The following is an 18,421-nucleotide window of genomic DNA, read 5'->3' on the forward strand; positions in this document are numbered from 1 at the left end:
GCAGAAGAGAAAAACAAACTGACAAAATTCTATGGTCTCATCTTCACTTGCCTCATGACAAGAGCTTCCAGTCAGCAAGCAGATTTGAAGACGGACATACTTGCAAACGATCTGCGCTGTGCGGATTAGACCCATTCTGGGACAAACCGACACCCGATCCATCCCTCCAATGGGAAAAGAGGAGAGTCCATTATAAGCTGGCACCTCTTGCAAAAGAAAATATCATTCTTGATACTCTCCTTGGACCGAAACCTTAGATGGTGGATCTTCCTTTGAAGCCCATCTATGAGGAGACATTTGTTGGTTCTTCGGCGCAATCCGAGAGAGAAGGAAATGCTCGCAATGAACAACAGAAGATGAATTGGCAGAACAAATGTCCACGGTTGATTGAAATTGGCATCATGTGCGGGGATCAGCCTTGGCCACTCGTGGACCCGAAAACGGTTTCTCTACTCTCATTGAGCATTGGGGTGGAAGGATCCTGAATTGCAATAATCTGCAAATAACGACAGAAACGTTGTCCACAGCCGAATTCTGGAAAATTGGAGGTTGGTTTCATGACCCCGAAACATCACCTTCGATCGTCATGTTTTCCTGATCACGAAGCAACTTCGAGGCGAGCTGTCGAACTTTTCTAAGGTAAGCTTAAAGAATAAGCGGAAAAATGTGATTTTAAAAATAAGGACGAAACTTTGATAAGTGATGCGTTAATCACCAATTTGATTGATCCAGAAATTGAAAAAGAACTCCTTGAACAAACAGTAGAGCCGAGACAAGCGTTGGACTTGGCAATAAACACGGAACTCGGGATGCGAAATCAACATCAAATACCAAAACATAATAAGATCCTCATTCCGGTCAGCAAAATGCAATTCAGTTTCCCCTTAGTTCGCTATAACCGAATTGGTCACTCTCAAGAAACTTCCACAAACCAGGCAATCGCCCACCTCTATATTAGTCGAATTGTGGCGGAAACTGGCTCCCAAATCATCGAAATAAGTGCATCGCCAAGGGCAAACTATGTAATAATTGCGGCTGGTTAAATCACTTTGCTCAAGTTTGTGGAAAACAAAAGAATTCGAAGCCCCAAAATCCTATGAAAATAAATGTAAATACGGTGGATGAAGAGCCACATCCCGAAGATTCTGTAAACTTTCTCTAATCTTGAAAACTCTACGAATCTGACTACAGTAGCGGGGAGGACAATATGGTCGCTCTCTTTCAGAACGATATTGGAAAAATAGAACCATTAAACATATCGATCAAAATCGGAAACATCTCAACTACACTGTATGTGGACTCCAGTATTGCGTGTAGCATTCTCAATCGGTCTCTCGCGTCGCAAGTGATAAAAAGCAGTCCACACGCGTTCTTGGTTCACGATAACGCAAATCCACAACTCAGGACATTTTCGAACAAACCAATCCGTATCAAAGGTAAAGTACAAGCTCCGGTATCAAGCATCGACTTCAAGTTCGGCTACATTCACGGTGGTCGCCGATGGTGTGAAATCATTAATCGCTCGGGACTTGCTCGACCAGTTAGGACTAGCAGTAACGCTATCATCCTCGTCTTCAGGTAATCAAATCAACACCATTTAAACATATTCGGAATACAAAGAACATATTGCAATGACATTCCATAATCTAATATCCCGTATTGGACAATATAAAAACCATGTTGCTAAATCAAAATTTCGAAAAAACTTTCAATCTAGACACCAGAAGGGTAGACGTATACTCATCAATCTACAGGATAAAGTTAACAACGAATTCAAGAAATTTTTAGCTGAAAAACACATAATAAAACTCACTATTTGTCCCGATATGTTTTTCACCTATAGTAGTTACTGTTAAAAAAGACCAGTCAATTAAAATTACACTTGATTCAATAATATTAAATAAAGCCAGTCAAAGAAATACTTATCAAACGCCCAACATTGATACTCTTATCGAATCTATATCTCAACATATTAGTGCTCCCGCATCTCAAAACAACACTTATTTCTCTACACTAGATCTAAAGAACGCGTACAGCCAATTGAACTTAGATACCAATACAGCTAACCCTTGCGATTTTAATATAACCATGGGCGATATGACGGGTAGCAATAGTTTTCAAACTGGGTTTTACGGCTTAACAGATATGCCGGTAGAGTTTCAAAAAGACATGGACTTCACCCTCATTGGTCCAAAGAATGCCTATTGTTTCTCGATGATGTTTTAATTGTTAGTAAATGATCGGAGAAGGAGCACAAACATTATGTTCTAAATTGTCTCAAACGTTTGGACGGGAAAATCTTAGGATAAATCTTCCAAAATGTCATTTTTCTAAATTAGAGAGCGATTGGCTCGGATATCATGTTTCAAATTCGGTATTTCGCCTGCTGAGAGCAAAACCTCAGCTATCTTGTCTCTTGAAGCACGAAACACATTAAAGAAACTTGGCTCTTTTCTAGGTTCGGTACAGTACATTAGTAAATTTACTCCTAACCTTGCACAAACTAGCCACCCACTACGTCCTCTCTTGAAAAAGTCATGTAAATTTATCTGGACTGATGTACATGAAAATTGCTTTTCTGAAATAAAAAATCGCATAGCGAATGAGACTGAAAATATTCATTACAACTCGCAACTCGAAACTCGCGTAAAATGCGACGCATCCCGCTCTGGTTTTGGGCGGCACTTGAACAGCTAAGAGTCGACAGATAGAAACCGATTGCGTTTACATCTCGATTTCTAAATTCTTGCGAAGAACGATATAGTGTTAACGAATTAGAAACTCATGGGGTAGTTCGGTCTATAGAATATTTCAATAAATACCTGTACAACAAACATTTTACGGTAATTACAGACCACAGAGCACTCGTTTCTATATTGAAAGAAAATTGTTGCAATAATTCATGCAATAGTCGTTTAATCCGTTGGATAGATAGACCTTTACCTTTTCAATTTGATAACGAACACAAGCCAGGGTCAAAAATGGGATTGGTGGATTACATTTCAAGACATCCAAATCTAAAAAAGTTTTAAAAGCTAACAAAGTTTCCGCATATGAAGAGGAATTTATTGTTGCCAAATTAATCCGTAAACTCATTAAATCTACAATTTAGTCAACCCGCGCCTCATTTACACACTCTAAAGGTCCCTGGTTCGATCCCGGGTCGCGGCACCAAATATAAAGGTGTAAAACACTCTTTCGTTGATAACTTCAATTCGTTTCTATCTAGAGCAACACATAAGACAACGTTTAAGCATTGTTATAAAAAGCAACGTGTTCTGCAAGCAAAGGTCAACAATTCAACGTAGAAGCTGTAATACGTACATAGCAACAAGTGGTTTTTTAGACGGCAATTTTTGATGCTCTTTTGGCCGGTGTTTTGTCTGACATCGAATCAGTTCAATGCCAGTCACCATTTTGTACCAATGAATCCAAAAACCCGAAAAATATTGAGCCGAATCATGTCTTATTTGATAGGTCTTATGATTAGATTTACTTGAAATTATGTTATTTGCACTTTTTCCGAGCTTTGTACGTAAATTGGCACGATTTCGATGCGTATTTAAATACTCGATTCTGATTGGCTAAGAAAAATGACGAATTTGGTATATTTCTCGCTTAGATTTGTTTAGTTACTAACAATTACAAGCACATGATCTCGCACTTAAAATCACACCGAAAAGTGAACAATTTAAGCAATAGTAAACGCACCCACATCGCGAGTAACTACCCAATTTAAATAGAATACGACAAGCTTAATCCCTATATCCTTTCTTTTTGGAGAGACCTCCATGTTCGTTCCTTGCGTTGATCCGAATCAGGAAACTCAAATTAATTTTGGCGGATCAATTTTTGATGAGAAGAGGAATGAAGTATATTTCTTAGCTGGTAAAGATCGCTCTTCTAAATATCCCACTGAATGTATTTATGAAAAAACCAATGGTCCCAATGTGTTGAAATTTTGTATATTGAAAATCACGGAGTTCCTCGTTCTATTCGATTGGATCAAGCAAATGCCTTGTTGGAAATCAAGTAAAGACCATCTGCAATAAAAATAACATTGAAATTTTCGAAGCTCTTGCTAACGATCGCCGTGCTATTGGTTTGGTAGAAAGACTAATTCAAACGATTAAGAATAGACTGGCATGTATCAAAGAAGAAAAATCGGCTAAAAACTCAATCCATGTAAAGCATGCAATAAAGATCATAATTCGTCAACTGGGAATATGTGAACAGAAAACAACAAAGACTTCGCCCTTTGAAGCGCATTTTGGTCGAAAACCTAATACCCAGCTGAGCGTAATCTCCACTAAACCTAAACTATCTAACCTCTCTTACGAGAACATTATAAATCACTATTTAGATGAGGACACGGTTACTCCTGAGGACATCTTACCAGATGACAAACGGATCAACGGCTACAGGAGTGATATCAAAGTTGAAATGGGCACGACCCGGGCAATGCGTGAAGAGAAGGAATTTGAGAGACAGAGCACGGAAGGTTTGTCGTGATTCCTCCGTTCTGGAACCCGCAGACCAATTCCCTTCAAAGAGAGCAGCACAGGTGAAATTGGCCAGCCCCAGGTTCAAATATCATTTAAGTGAGCCCCACCACGTCAACAAAAGAGGAACCGGGCATGGTCACTGTAACGGTGAGTAACAGTGACATTACAAATTTGGCACATTACAGGAACGGCAGACACCACGGAAAGTCTACGCAGATCGGCGGGGGCCTCGCAGAAGCCAAAAGTTGATTGACGAGCAAAATTCGCATTAAGCAATTCACCCGCCATTTAAAGGGCGACAAGATGAAACACCGCAAGCGAGAGCCCGGTAGCGGAGTCTTCTCTTCACGCTCGAATATATCACGCAAGACGCAAGGGCGTATCCCCAAAGTCCCGAACTTCCCCGCGTTGCGAAATCAGCGCAACACCGATCAAGCAGACCCGCAAAGCAAACTCGTGTTACCTCAACATTCGGCTTTTTCGTCAGCTCTTCAACCAGTCGCTCCTGCAGTCCCTACAACTCAGAGCAAACGTGCTTCAGAAAGAAACCATCGTAGCCCCTCGTATTACGGTTTCGACAACTCATCATCGGATTCGACGATAGCAGCACCGCCAAATCGACCACGCAGGGCGGGAGACATAGAAAATCTTCAACACCCATCTGTATCGGTAGTTGAAACAGTTCAAACAACTGCGATCTAGCTTCCCGGGGAGACAAAAATTTCTCCGGTCACTGGAGGAGCATCACCTCCAGATCCACGAGTTAGGCTTCTAGCTGATCAGCAGATCCCGACTCTCGACAAAGACGTCCGATCAATGTCAGTGTATGAGGCAGAAAACCAGGAGAGCTATGATTGACACTCATTGCTATTATTTAAATTTCGTGGAAAAAACTGTTGAACTCATAATTTAGTATTATTCTATTATTAGATATGACAGCAAGTACATATATTGTTATTTAACCGAGGACCCAGATTTAATTTGTAAATATTGTTATTATTGGTATATACAAAGATAAAATTGTCCTGTATATATGTAATTTTTCTTTTCGCAACAAGGTGTATGTGATATCTTAGCATATAAACGTTCATTTTAGTTATTTGGTGCAGTAAAATTTATTTTATGTATTTATTTAGTTCATTTCAATTTGCCCTTCATTTCATATTTTCATTCATGTTCAAACTACCTAACACGAGTTCCTCTTTATTAAATTACTTTTTGTTTCCGGCCACGTGATCAGACATGTCTGATCACACGTTCACTCTTTGTTGATAAGTACTTGAGTTATAACTTCATTTCATTCAATTCAAATTGAGTTGCTTTTCTCTCTTCGAGAACTCGCTCCGCAAGTTAACTGATAGAACTAAATTCTGATTTCGCACCGCGAAACTCAAATTCGTAAAGTAGTACGCACGCGCACTGCGAGGGCCTACATAAATATAATAAACTAAGATGAAAATGCACGATTTGTCACTTTGAACTAATTTTTATTCGCTATTTCCCTTTATTTACTCCCTTGGAATATTTTGCCTATCTTATGTCAAAAGCTCAAAAAATCATGAGAGCTGATAGTTGACTGCCTTGCCTTTATACCCAGAAATTACACAAATAATTTGAATCTAACCGCAATTAATTAATTGAAACGAAACGTTGATAGTTCAACTTTTTTAAAAGCTCTCCGTATTGAAATGTAAACGATTAGCGAACATTTAATCGGACATGTAATTGGACCTGTAATTGTATATACATTTAGTTGATTAATTACAATACTGAACGCCAAAAAATTAAACTATATAAGATCTCATCTCATTTCGAAAATTGCAGAGTAGAATTCTACGGTCTAACTTACTACGCAGACAAGAAAAAGAAATGGCATATGTCTATGCTCTCATCTCCACTTGCCTCCTGACACGAGCTTCAAATCACCAAGCACTTCCTAATTTAAAGAGGGACATTTTTCTAAATGATTTGTGCTGTGTTTAGTCAAGAACATGCCAACCAGATGTGCTGTTGAGTGGTCATGGCAAAATAAAAAAACGTTGCTAATCAAGAAATACAAAAAAAGCTTTCTGACCTGTATAGTCAACGAATTGCATAACAAGTTTGTTAAACTCCCGTCCACTAAAAATGTCAATGAACAGCTTTTTCAGCCGAAACATTTTATTATAAAAAGACCATAAATCTCAATATCACCTGGTAACATCAGTTTGACAATGCATTTAACCTTCAAAGCATGGAAAAGCAAGAAACAATTGATGAACCAGGCTTAGAGGCGTATGATGAACGGGAACTTGCCAACCTTGAAAAAAATAGCAAAGTGCATCGGCTGAAAAAATAGCAAAGTGCATCGGCCCTCGAAAATTATGACATCGTTCGGATAACCAGGAACCTAATAACACGTGGGATGTGACCGGCAGAGCGAATGAACATATGAATGGACGATTTGCCAAGTTAAAAACGACGAACCTACGTTTAAGTTGATTAAAGGTTTCAATACTATTTTCATAAATGAAAATGTGGCCGACACCACCTACAATTTTAACTACTTAATACTTGCTATTTCGTCCTATTTATTCCGTTAGAATATGTTGCCCCTCAATTGCCAAAAGCTCAAAAAATCATGGAAACTGTTGTTTGACTGCGTTGTTTTTTCCCCAAAAACTACGAATACAATTTGCGTCTAACCGCAACTATTTAAATGAAACGAAACGTTAATAGTCTAACTCTTTTTTTAAAAAGAAACTCTCCTTATTGAAAAGTAAACTATTAGTAGACATTTAATTGGTCATGTAATTGTATGGACATGTAACTGATTATTTACAATAATGATGGCCAAAAACTAAAATATGTAAGAGAGCACGTTGAGCATCTTTATTGCGCTTTATTCCTGATCACACTGAAAACATCACACCGTTTACTTGATAGTTAAAGAAAACCGACCAATTTTGAAAGTATTGCTTGCGAACGACTAGTGGGAGCTCAAATCTTGTTAAGCTTGTCTCAAAGAGAGTAACTCAATTCAGTAAGTGACTTCAAATTACGACACTGGTGGTTAATGTATACCATTATAACCACTAACATCAAAAAAATTTACGAATTTTGGCGCACTATTCATTTGAATTTCAGTAGTGGACTGCCGCCATTTGAGTTCAACTGCTGGTAAGCGTGTTAAAGTCACTCAAAACGACAGCATTCAAGCAAAAATTTCGCATGAAAAAGACAACAGTTTACGACAATTGCTTCAAACTTAGGTCGAGAGCAAATAAATAGGGGAAAAATTACTTCTCTCAAAACCACTCGCTTTTTGCTCCAGGGACGTGAGCAGTATTGCCACTAAAAATGGCATTGAAAGTTTGACAGGCGTGGACAGGTCTTAAGACAAAGACACAACATAACATGAAATTCATCGAACTTTAAAAAAGCCAAACAGCAATATAACTGCTACGAAAATTTCTTCATCGATAAACAAAGTCTCCCTGTTCTGATCCAAATTCTTCTAGATAAAACTGAAAGCAATGTGCGAACCACTCTTATAGCGTAACGCTTCCGGGATCCATTTAGCACAAAGATATAGCAATTTGCTTACCTCTTAATTGTCCATGCAAGGCTTTAGTCGTATACCGTAAGAGATGAATTGCTTCAACGTAGAGCTCAAATACCTTTATGATCAACTAGACCACAAATTTAAAACTACCTGCTACTTGTATCAATTTAACTGAGCTTTTACGTATTTTACTTATAATTCTTTATTTTGCTTGACTGAAAAAACTTCTGGTAAATTTTAACTCAAATAAATGTTGACTAATAATTGACACTAATAATCACATTAACAAATTCTTGATGTAGACAAACAAATGATTCATAAGACTCATATACGAGAACAATATATTATACAAGGGTCGCCATTTCCATGTTCCATAGAATGATAGTATATGATCGTGGCAATAATAGAATAAATTACGGCATGTTTTGCAGTTGTTTTTATGTAGGCTTGTATAATAGATCTGTACAATATTTTGTAGAGGCTAATAAAAGGCTGAACTATTCTTTACACTTAATTCACATCACTACAAAAGTATGTTGAACAATCTATTATAAATGGTCTTGTTCTTTGGGACAAGGGTTTGGCGCAAAATGGTTTCTACAATGTTGAGTTCTGAAGAATCATCAATTTCAAGATTGCACAGATACGGTGGTCACTTCACGTCTACTTTTCACACAGTATAATTTAATAACTGCTTCAAATAGAGTGTACACACCATTTATATTAATTTTTCGATGATCATTATCAGTTTTCCAATATAGATAGTAGGTTTTCCACCATCATGCCCCCATGAATTAAGATAGACTGTGAATTTACGATAATTGCGGTGGTGAAGGTTATACGATACAAGATAACGCTTGGGGGCTATATTGGGTAAAGACCGGGAGAGTAGTTGCAGCCTGTTACCCATATACCTGGAATCGAAAAGTTGAATCGTCTTGTCAACTATCAAACAGTTGTCAGAAGTTAAATTTGTGGTCATATCTGTAGGGTGCATTTGGAGGCATGTGACTGATGGAAGTAAAATGACTTCCATCGGGTGAATTAGGGGCTATTGATACTTCATCTTCTGGCGGAATCGGACATTCGTTCTGACTACTTAAGCCAAAATTACTCTTCATGAAAACGTGCATTTTGTCCTCTTTTGCGATAACACTCATATCGTCTAAACTGTTGACGTTAGCGGGTTCTACAATGTCCGTATAAAACCTCTCAATTTGCCGGGATTGATGAGGACGGTGCTGCGAACCTTGGGCAAATCTTGAACTCGTAGCCCGATGTTGATATGACTGTTCAGGTTTTGTTTTATGAGCCTGGTTCGAACCTTGAGAACCATTTGAATTTTGCACGTTACTACTTCCTGTAGCCTTTCGAGATGAATCTGTATCCGTTGATTCAGATAACTGATTAACTGAAATAAAGAATGCGGTTTGTTTTTTTTACAGGAAACTTGAAAAACTAAAACAAAAAACCGCAAATTTGAGGATGTGGGATTGCCGACATTTGAGTAAATTAGCTGCTCTTTGTTCAAACAATAACATATTAGAGCGACTGGTTGTTGTCCTTTGTACAAGGGATGTAAAAAGGAAACAGATATAAAACAGCAAGATAAAAGTTTCTTTAAAGCTCTGGTCAGTCAAAACGCAGCCTCATTTTATTGCCAATAAGATTGGTCTTAATTTCTCTTTGAACGTTTAAAGCATGAAGTGAACTGCCATTAGTACCATCACCAGTTTAATCATACTCACCAATAATTGACCAAATACAGTCTTTCTCATTCTGTAAAGAAGCATACACTTGGAAAGCATCCCCTGCTCTTTTCGGCCGCTCCTAAACAACGCAAAAATCGTAAAATATCATCGACTAAAATAACACAGTTGGTTGTTATAGGGCGAGCGCTGCAAAATTAATGCCATTCAGTGTAAACTGGTAAATTTAATTCAGGTCGAGAAATTTTTCTGTGATCATCAACATCTAGATTCAAGATTTGATTTGAACTTTCAAAAGCTGTATAAATTATACATTAAATTAGCACAGAGCGTGGGTCTTTCCCATAATAGCCCCCTCCCCATTATGGTATAATTACCACGATTGTGGGGGGGGGGGGTATAGGTTATCTGACCACTAAGCAGGGGGTGGGGTATATAATGAGAAACACCGAAGTGATGACCGTGTTACCAACAAGATCGTGCCTTTAAAAATACCTCAAAATTGACAATGACAAAAAAGGAAAACAAACACACGAGCTAGGAACAACGATTTGATTCGGTAGCTATGATTTAATAAAAGCCTCTCAATTATTAAATTAGCAATATAATTATTTGGCCATGCCTCGCGGGCCATGGCCATGTCTCAGCAGCCCTTGCGGCTTGATATGAAACTATCACAACCGAATGTGGGATTAATTTATCCACTTAATTATGACAAAACATGCCTGATGGAAGGGTTGAATGATAGAGGGGTGAATAAATCGTGGTTAAATGATAGGGGGTTAAATGAATAGGGGCGAAAAGAAGTAGAACCGATATGGTCACCTAGAAAAGGTGACCATATAGTATTTTAGAACGATTGTTTTTGTTGTTTACTCAACTTTAGAATTTAGTTTTATGTTAAAACATACGTTTATACCATTAGGATTACTTTCGTAATTGCACGTTTCAATTATCCTTTACAATGGCAGAAACAATACCCCAGATTGGACGTAACGACTCTTCCATGTTAAGGTAAAAACAAAAGCAAATAATTTCTGCTTCAATAAATCCAAGTAATCCTCAAGTTGGTTCAAAATTTCAGAATTAGTGAGAGAATGTTTAGTAAACCACTTCTCCTGCGTTCATTTTTTTAAACTTTTTTGTTCTTTCTTAGCTGCCACTTCATTTTGTTAGCAGTTACAGAAACCAGAATTTTATATATAGAGATTCCCCTATTAAATTGCTTTTTGATCTCAAATTTTTAATATCAACATTTGTGTACGAGACAATGAGCATATTGCAAAGAACAAAGAAAAAATGAAACCGAGAAAGCTCATTCTTACCTTTCTATCATAGTTTTACCTCTTGTGTCAAAAATGTCCACTACTTTAGGGATCGCATTAACAAAACATAACCGACTAAACGTCGGAAGAATTGCTCTCGAACGACTAGTGGGAGCTCTAATCAGTTGCAGCCTGCTTCAGTCGGGGGGGGGGGAGCCTAAATGGGACTAAGAAGTTCAATAGTGGGCTTCAAATAATCACATTAGAGGTTAACATATACCACTATTAAGATTTAAAGTTAAAAATGTCACCAGTTTCGGCGCACTTTTCATTTGACTTTTAGTATTAAATTGCCGCCAATTGAATTTAGCTGCTTGAAATTGTGATTGAGAGAGAATTTTAGATCACGCGAAAGGCAAGAAGCCAAGGGCGTAAAAGTCACTTGAAAAGTCAAAACGGTCAAGCGAAAATTTTGCATTAAAAAAGACACACACGTTTAGAATAATTGCTATGAACTTCGTTCAAGAGCAATTCAACACTTACTAACTCACTTTCAATTCTCGGATGTATTAGTTATAAACCCATCATTTTGTGTTCTAATCCAGGGTTAGAGAAATAATTTTATACCCTTTGAGCTCCACCGAATAAATTGAAATTAACAAAACGGTCCTATAACAAATGTTGATCTGTACTTACGTAAACTTGTACACGAATGGGCAGCGCTGATTTCAACAAATCAGATCAGTATTGGAGCCTTACTTTGACGAAATAGCTATAGTTCAAAGCAACTGGCGCACATTGATACAGACGAAATCATCCTTTCTATAAAATCGGTAGGCAACTTATATTTCGATATATGCGAGAACGCTATTGTAAGGGGGCATAAACTTAAAAGATCAAAATAACTTGCAATTTGCCCATTCTCAATTTCCAATACCCGTTTGATCATTATTTATTTATTTGATTTAATTTATTTACAGTTTAATTTAATTGATCTGATTTGGTGAAATACAATGTCCGTCTTTTCCCGTTAGCACTTTCTTCAGGAGATTTGTCACCCTCTTCGAATGTGGAAGCGCATGCTTGAAAGGACAACCATCTTCGCCATATGCCAGCGAAATCTTCACAGCTGGCGGTAACATGCAGAACTTGGCTGGTATTTTAAGCACCTAAATAGAATTGCATGTTGGATTTCTCTCGTTACAAAAGCATAACATCAAGACTACTCGAGCGAGTAATTGCGTGTTACATGAAAATAAAAAAGCGATAGTTCTCTATGTATAGTTCTCTATATGTTTGAAATGTCCAGTGATGTGGCGGTGATTTGCATTTGTGCATATTGTTCCAATACATCTCGTCATGAGAATAAGTCTCCAAAACAGCTTCTGTGAATTGCATACTTGGAGACTAGTAAGCTGAAAGGCTCTAAGAGAACTTAAAGCCCTCTGGGTGCTATCAGTCAAGCAAAAAAACGCATCACAAAAAAGACCACAGGACTAATATAAGGGCTACAGACGTAGTTTGAGAGCATTAAAACAGGAAACCTCAATTTCTTGATTCAATTCGATTCCTTTCTGTGATATGATAAAATATTTTTCCATTTGCTCACTTAGCCACCCTTTTTCTGCAAAACAATTAGATTATCGATGCTTTTGATCTAATTGAAGGTATTCTTGATTGATCTCTACCAACAAATTTTGATAGTTGACTACATTGATTGATAGAAATTATACTTTCTCGTAAAAAAGATCACAAACATTGAACATAAACGATCAACCTCGTTCGAATTGCTCTTGAACAAAATTGGATCACATGAAAGGCCACAAGAAGAGGCCAAGGGTGGCAAAATCAAATCGGTCAAGCAAAAATTTTACATTAAAATTATACGCCCGCAATAATTGCTTCAAAACCTTTTAACGAAAAACTAATGTTTTTGGCCAAAAAAGTAAGCTTAACAAATGGTCACTTATGAACAATAAATTACCTTAGCAGCGTCCACTATCTCTTCATTTCCCCAGTCCACAAACATCACTTTACACATAGACCCTGAATCTGACGCTTTGTAATCAAGAATCAGAGCTCTGTAAAGACACCCGGGGTACTTTTTGGACGGCGCCAGTGCCATTGCTGGGAGAGCGATGGAATCAAATTCGAGAGGCACTTTACTTTGAAGATGGTTCACACTTTCTTCCAACTCGTTCTGAAACGAATTGAGTTTATTCGCCGAAATGACCTAAATCAATTTATTATTTCATAATCTGTTATCGAAATGAGAATCAATGAATACGGACTATCTTTTCAATGCGAATAAAAAGATGTGCGCTGTGAACGCTAGAACTATTAATGAGCATCTCAACTAAACTTATTTTGAATGTTTCGGATGATATTTTAAGTGTAGCTATCACGAGCTGATCTATAAGCGCAAAAGAATCATAAAAATACTAGTTCAAAGGTGTAACGGTTAACCAGCTAGACCCCGATTTTGGAGAAAAGAGATCCGAATTCTCTTAGCCCCCAGATATCCGTAATTTCTGTTGGCCATACAGTTGGTGGTGGTGGGGGGTTGTTCTCTAAGTACTCACGTATTGCGCAAGTAATTTCTTGGGCGTGCAGAAGATTGCCTGTGAACTTTCGCAATGCACCATGTAGCCGATGAAATTATCTTTGACCTCGACGGGTGGCAGTAGGTCGTCAATAGTCATTCCAGAACTGGTTCGATGGCTTGATCCGTTGGCTCCTGATGATTGACTGGCACACGTTTAAAATTAGCACACGGTTTATACTTTTCAGTTAGAAACGTTTTGGCAATTTTAGGGACAAATTAACTGGCTGTGATGACGACCGCAATCTTGTACATATTAATGCTTACTTATAACGGGTCAAGCCCAAGGTGGACAGTGAGAGAAAAAAATGTTTTAAATGATTGCACCTCTTTTTTGTGATACTGTAGTATCTATGAATTAAATCACGCCAGAAAATACAAGAACAAACCCTTAATTGTAACGTTAAAACAATACAGAATTCATAGATTTTGTGAACGTTGAGTGAAAGCATTCAAAAGGTCTGAAGAACGTAAAAAGGGTGAAAAAAGCAGAAAAGATTTCATGCAAAACGTAGGCACAATATTAGACGGAAGTTAATTCACTGATGGTATACCACTTAATGCAAATGTCTCTTCTTAAGTCTATGCACAATTCAAATTACGTCCAATAACACAATTATATAGTACCATGGTTTTTGTTCCCTTGTCTGAAAAGCCTATAATATATGCAATTGTAAATTTTATTTTATATATATTATTTCATGTTTTTCATCCGAAACTTTTAGCCGCGCTTTGAGCCCAAAAAATAAAGTTCCGCCGGTAAATCAGAAGTCGAATAACTCAAAAAACGAACGAAGCATTGCACTGTTTTTAAATAATGACAGGTATAGAGACTGAGAAGATTTCGAACACTGAAGACAGATCTTATAAGAAAACGCTTAACATTGAAAATATTAGTTTCACGATTAAAAGACAACAATAATTTTGATAGACAAAATGGTGGAAGGCTTAATAGAGAGCATCAATGAAAATGTAACAAAAAGAGGGTCCTAAAACAGAAGAACTAATACCGCCAAAACAGAAAAAGTTCTACCCTGAAGGATCATCGAGGTACAAAATTATATACTGAAATAGTACTGAAATAGTACGTCAGTCACAGAAAAAAGATCCCGATATGACAACTAAACATTCATATCCCTCCACACAAGATCAAATATAGCTGAGCAATGTAATCAAAACAAAAAAACTGACAGACTGATAATACACACTGGAAATAATAAACATAAACCGACAAATCTAGATCAATTTTTCTTTATGGGTGCAAAAAACCTTTCCCCCGCCGGGGTTCGAACCACTGACCTCCCGATCCACGGCCGCGCACTAACCAATGCGCTACAAATCACTTACCTCTGCTATTCTACAACCGATTTTATATTAGCAAAACTCTTTACTTCGCAGCAATTGAGATCACTCAAAAAAAAGAACGAAAGCGTGAAAAAGTCACTTGAGAAGTCAAAGAATGTTCTAGAAGAAAATCGCAAAATTGCCAAGCGAAAAATTTGCATAAAAAGACACACATTTACAATAATTGCTATGAACTTCGTTCAAGAGCAATTAATAACTTTCACTCGGATTATAGTGGTAACGAAACGGCAACAAATTTAACGAGGCGACGACGGAAAACAATTTACTTTTAAGAGCTGCCTTGCGCAAGGAGATAGCTCCGAAAGAATGTTAAGTCTAGATCGCACCAGTTTAGTAATCAAAACGTTAAAAAGTACCTTGTCAAGAGCCTTTTAAAAAACCAGATAAAAGGTGAAGGAGTTCGCGTTTTGATTTTGATGAGCTGATTCAATATAGCTAATGGCGCTAGTGAGAATGGCAGACGTACCAAAATATAGAAATTTTATTGGAGGCCAATCACAATTGAGAAAATGGGAATATTGGTTTCTGATTGGCTGATTGGTCAACCAATTCTCCATATTTTAAAACAGGATATGAATGTTAACTAAAAATTGATCAGAAATCGCGAAAAGCCGAAAGGGGGAAACTAGTCTCACGTTTGGTGGTGATAGATTAATATCAAGTCCCACGGGCCGCTGAGGCATGGCCAGATGCGGTAAAACATCTATAATCTAGCATTAAGCTATGTCAATTTTAGGCTAATTGAACGCAAAGGATAGTGTTTTAAATTTCTCAACCAATCACATTCGTTGAAATTTCTACATTTTGGTACGTCTTCGTATTAAGACGTAACCATGGCTAATGATAGCCGATAAACTTAGTCAATAAAATAAAGCCAGGCTCAGCCAACCAGCACAAATGGATACTATAAAACTCACGCAGTTGCCATAGAACTCACTTTGCCACCCACGCAGTTGTCCTCTACCCAAGGTAACCATGTAACAAACATAGCTGGCAGATTGCGAGAAAAGCCGCAGTACCTTTGTAGACCTGCAGTCTCAAAAAGATTTAAAAAAAGAAACAGACCAAAAACTTCTTTTTTCCATACCTGAGATCTTAGATTTTGATTAGGAATCTGTATAACTTATTCTTTCTGAATTATGCTTCTATTAGATGCTCTCAAATAACCTTCAATTACAGTGACACACACTCACTTGACTTTTTCTCTTTGAATTTCAGAGCGGGGAAGTCATTTATGAGAGTGAGGTAAGCCACGTGTGAGCGAGTTTTCTGATCATTTACGCGAATGAACAAGAAATTCACTCCACTAAGATTGAAAAATGACGTCACGCACGCAATTCAGTTGAAATTGCGTGAGCGAATGATCAAAAAGCAGATTTGAAGTGATTGTAACGGCATATGGTCGTATCAGAAACATAGCAGGACAACTCCTAACCTGCAATTCAAAGATTAAACAAATTGATTTAACAAACCACTTGCATTTTCGCTCCACTTCCTTTTTCTGCGTGAACTAAATCATCGCTTCAACTTGACTTCAAAATTCATGAAAATGTGTGAACAGATCTTAAAAAAGACAGCGCCTCAATACAATTCCATTTGTTTGAACTATAAAAAAAACCAAGAGAAGGCCAATAATAGCCTCAGCTATTGCTTTGCGGCTATTAACATTTTAGTTCCCCCTGCAAATATTAAATCGCTCTTAAAGGGTTTCTTCGTCAGTTTACGTGATTTAAAATACGATATATCAAGAACCTGTACATGGTCAATCAAATGTCGCTGTGCCGTTTGCAGATGTTGAACGTATCTTAGATTATTTCCTTTAATTCATATATTTTCTTTTACTGCTACCTTCTGTAAAGATCTTTTCTAGTACTGTCAAAAATCCTTCAATGGTAAATTCAAGTCTTTTTACTACTACTACTACTACTACTACTACTACTACTACTACTACTACTACTACTACTACTACTACTACTACTACTACTACTACTACTATACTACTACTACTACTACTACTACTACTACTACTACTACTACTACTACTACTACTACTACTTACTACTACTACTACTACTACTACTACTACTACTACTACTACTACTACTACTACTACTACTACTACTACTACTACTACTACTACTACTACTACTACTACTACTACTACTACTACTACTACTACTACTACTACTACTACTACTACTACTACTACTACTACTACTACTACTACTACTACTACTACTACTACTACTACTACTACTACTACTACTACTACTACTACTACTACTACTACTACTACTACTACTACTACTACTACTACTACTACTACTACTACTACTACTACTACTACTACTACTACTACTACTACTACTACTACTACTACTACTACTACTACTACTACTACTACTACTACTACTACTACTACTACTACTACTACTACTACTACTACTACTACTACTACTACTACTACTACTACTACTACTACTACTACTACTACTACTACTACTACTACTACTACTACTACTACTAACTACTACTACTACTACTACTACTACTACTACTACTACTACTACTACTACTACTACTACTACTACTACTACTACTACTACTACTACTACTACTACTACTACTACTACTACTACTACTACTACTACTACTACTACTACTACTACTACTACTACTACTACTACTACTACTACTACTACTACTACTACTACTACTACTACTACTACTACTACTACTACTACTACTACTACTACTACAACTACTACTACTACTACTACTACTACTACTACTACTACTACTACTACTACTACTACTACTACTACTACTACTACTACTACTACTACTACTACTACTACTACTACTACTACTACTACTACTACTACTACTACTACTACTACTACTACTACTACTACTACTACTACTACTACTACTACTACTACTACTACTACTACTACTACTACTACTACTACTACTACTACTACTACTACTACTACTACTACTACTACTACTACTACTACTACTACTACTACTACTACTACTACTACTACTACTACTACTACTACTACTACTACTACTACTACTACTACTACTACTACTACTACTACTACTACTACTACTACTACTACTACTACTACTACTACTACTACTACTACTACTACTACTACTACTACTACTACTACTACTACTACTACTACTACTACTACTACTACTACTACTACTACTACTACTACTACTACTACTACTACTACTACTACTACTACTACTACTACTACTACTACTACTACTACTACTACTACTACTACTACTACTACTACTACTACTACTACTACTACTACTACTACTACTACTACTACTACTACTACTACTACTACTACTACTACTACTACTACTACTACTACTACTACTTACTACTACTACTACTACTACTA

At 37.1% G+C, this 18,421-nt stretch overlaps 2 protein-coding genes across 3 annotated transcripts in view; both read right to left on the reverse strand.

Annotated features, from left to right (window-relative positions):
* Nucleotides 1-18,421, reverse strand: part of LOC142348577 (catenin beta-like) — a 291,880-nt gene that overhangs the window by 44,520 nt on the left and 228,939 nt on the right. The gene's annotated exons all lie outside the window — the stretch shown is intronic.
* Nucleotides 8,275-18,421, reverse strand: part of LOC142348575 (uncharacterized) — a 222,908-nt gene continuing 212,761 nt past the window's right edge. Inside the window, exons 2-7 of one of the 2 annotated variants that reach the window (XM_075399968.1) lie at nucleotides 13,606-13,771; nucleotides 13,008-13,223; nucleotides 12,036-12,192; nucleotides 11,720-11,745; nucleotides 9,798-9,879; nucleotides 8,275-9,460 (exon numbers count right to left, since the gene is read on the reverse strand). In XM_075399968.1, the coding sequence (XP_075256083.1) occupies nucleotides 9,009-9,460; nucleotides 9,798-9,879; nucleotides 11,720-11,745; nucleotides 12,036-12,192; nucleotides 13,008-13,223; nucleotides 13,606-13,771 (1,099 nt within the window). In that variant the 3' untranslated portion in view covers nucleotides 8,275-9,008. Of the gene's footprint in view, nucleotides 9,461-9,797; nucleotides 9,880-11,719; nucleotides 11,746-12,035; nucleotides 12,193-13,007; nucleotides 13,257-13,605; nucleotides 13,772-18,421 lie in introns of both variants that reach the window. The other variant, XM_075399966.1, reaches the window with a different exon arrangement.

Source organism: Convolutriloba macropyga, chromosome 10 (genome assembly GCF_964194025.1).
Source record: "Convolutriloba macropyga chromosome 10, txConMacr16.3, whole genome shotgun sequence".
NCBI classification, from domain to species: domain Eukaryota; kingdom Metazoa; phylum Xenacoelomorpha; order Acoela; family Convolutidae; genus Convolutriloba; species Convolutriloba macropyga.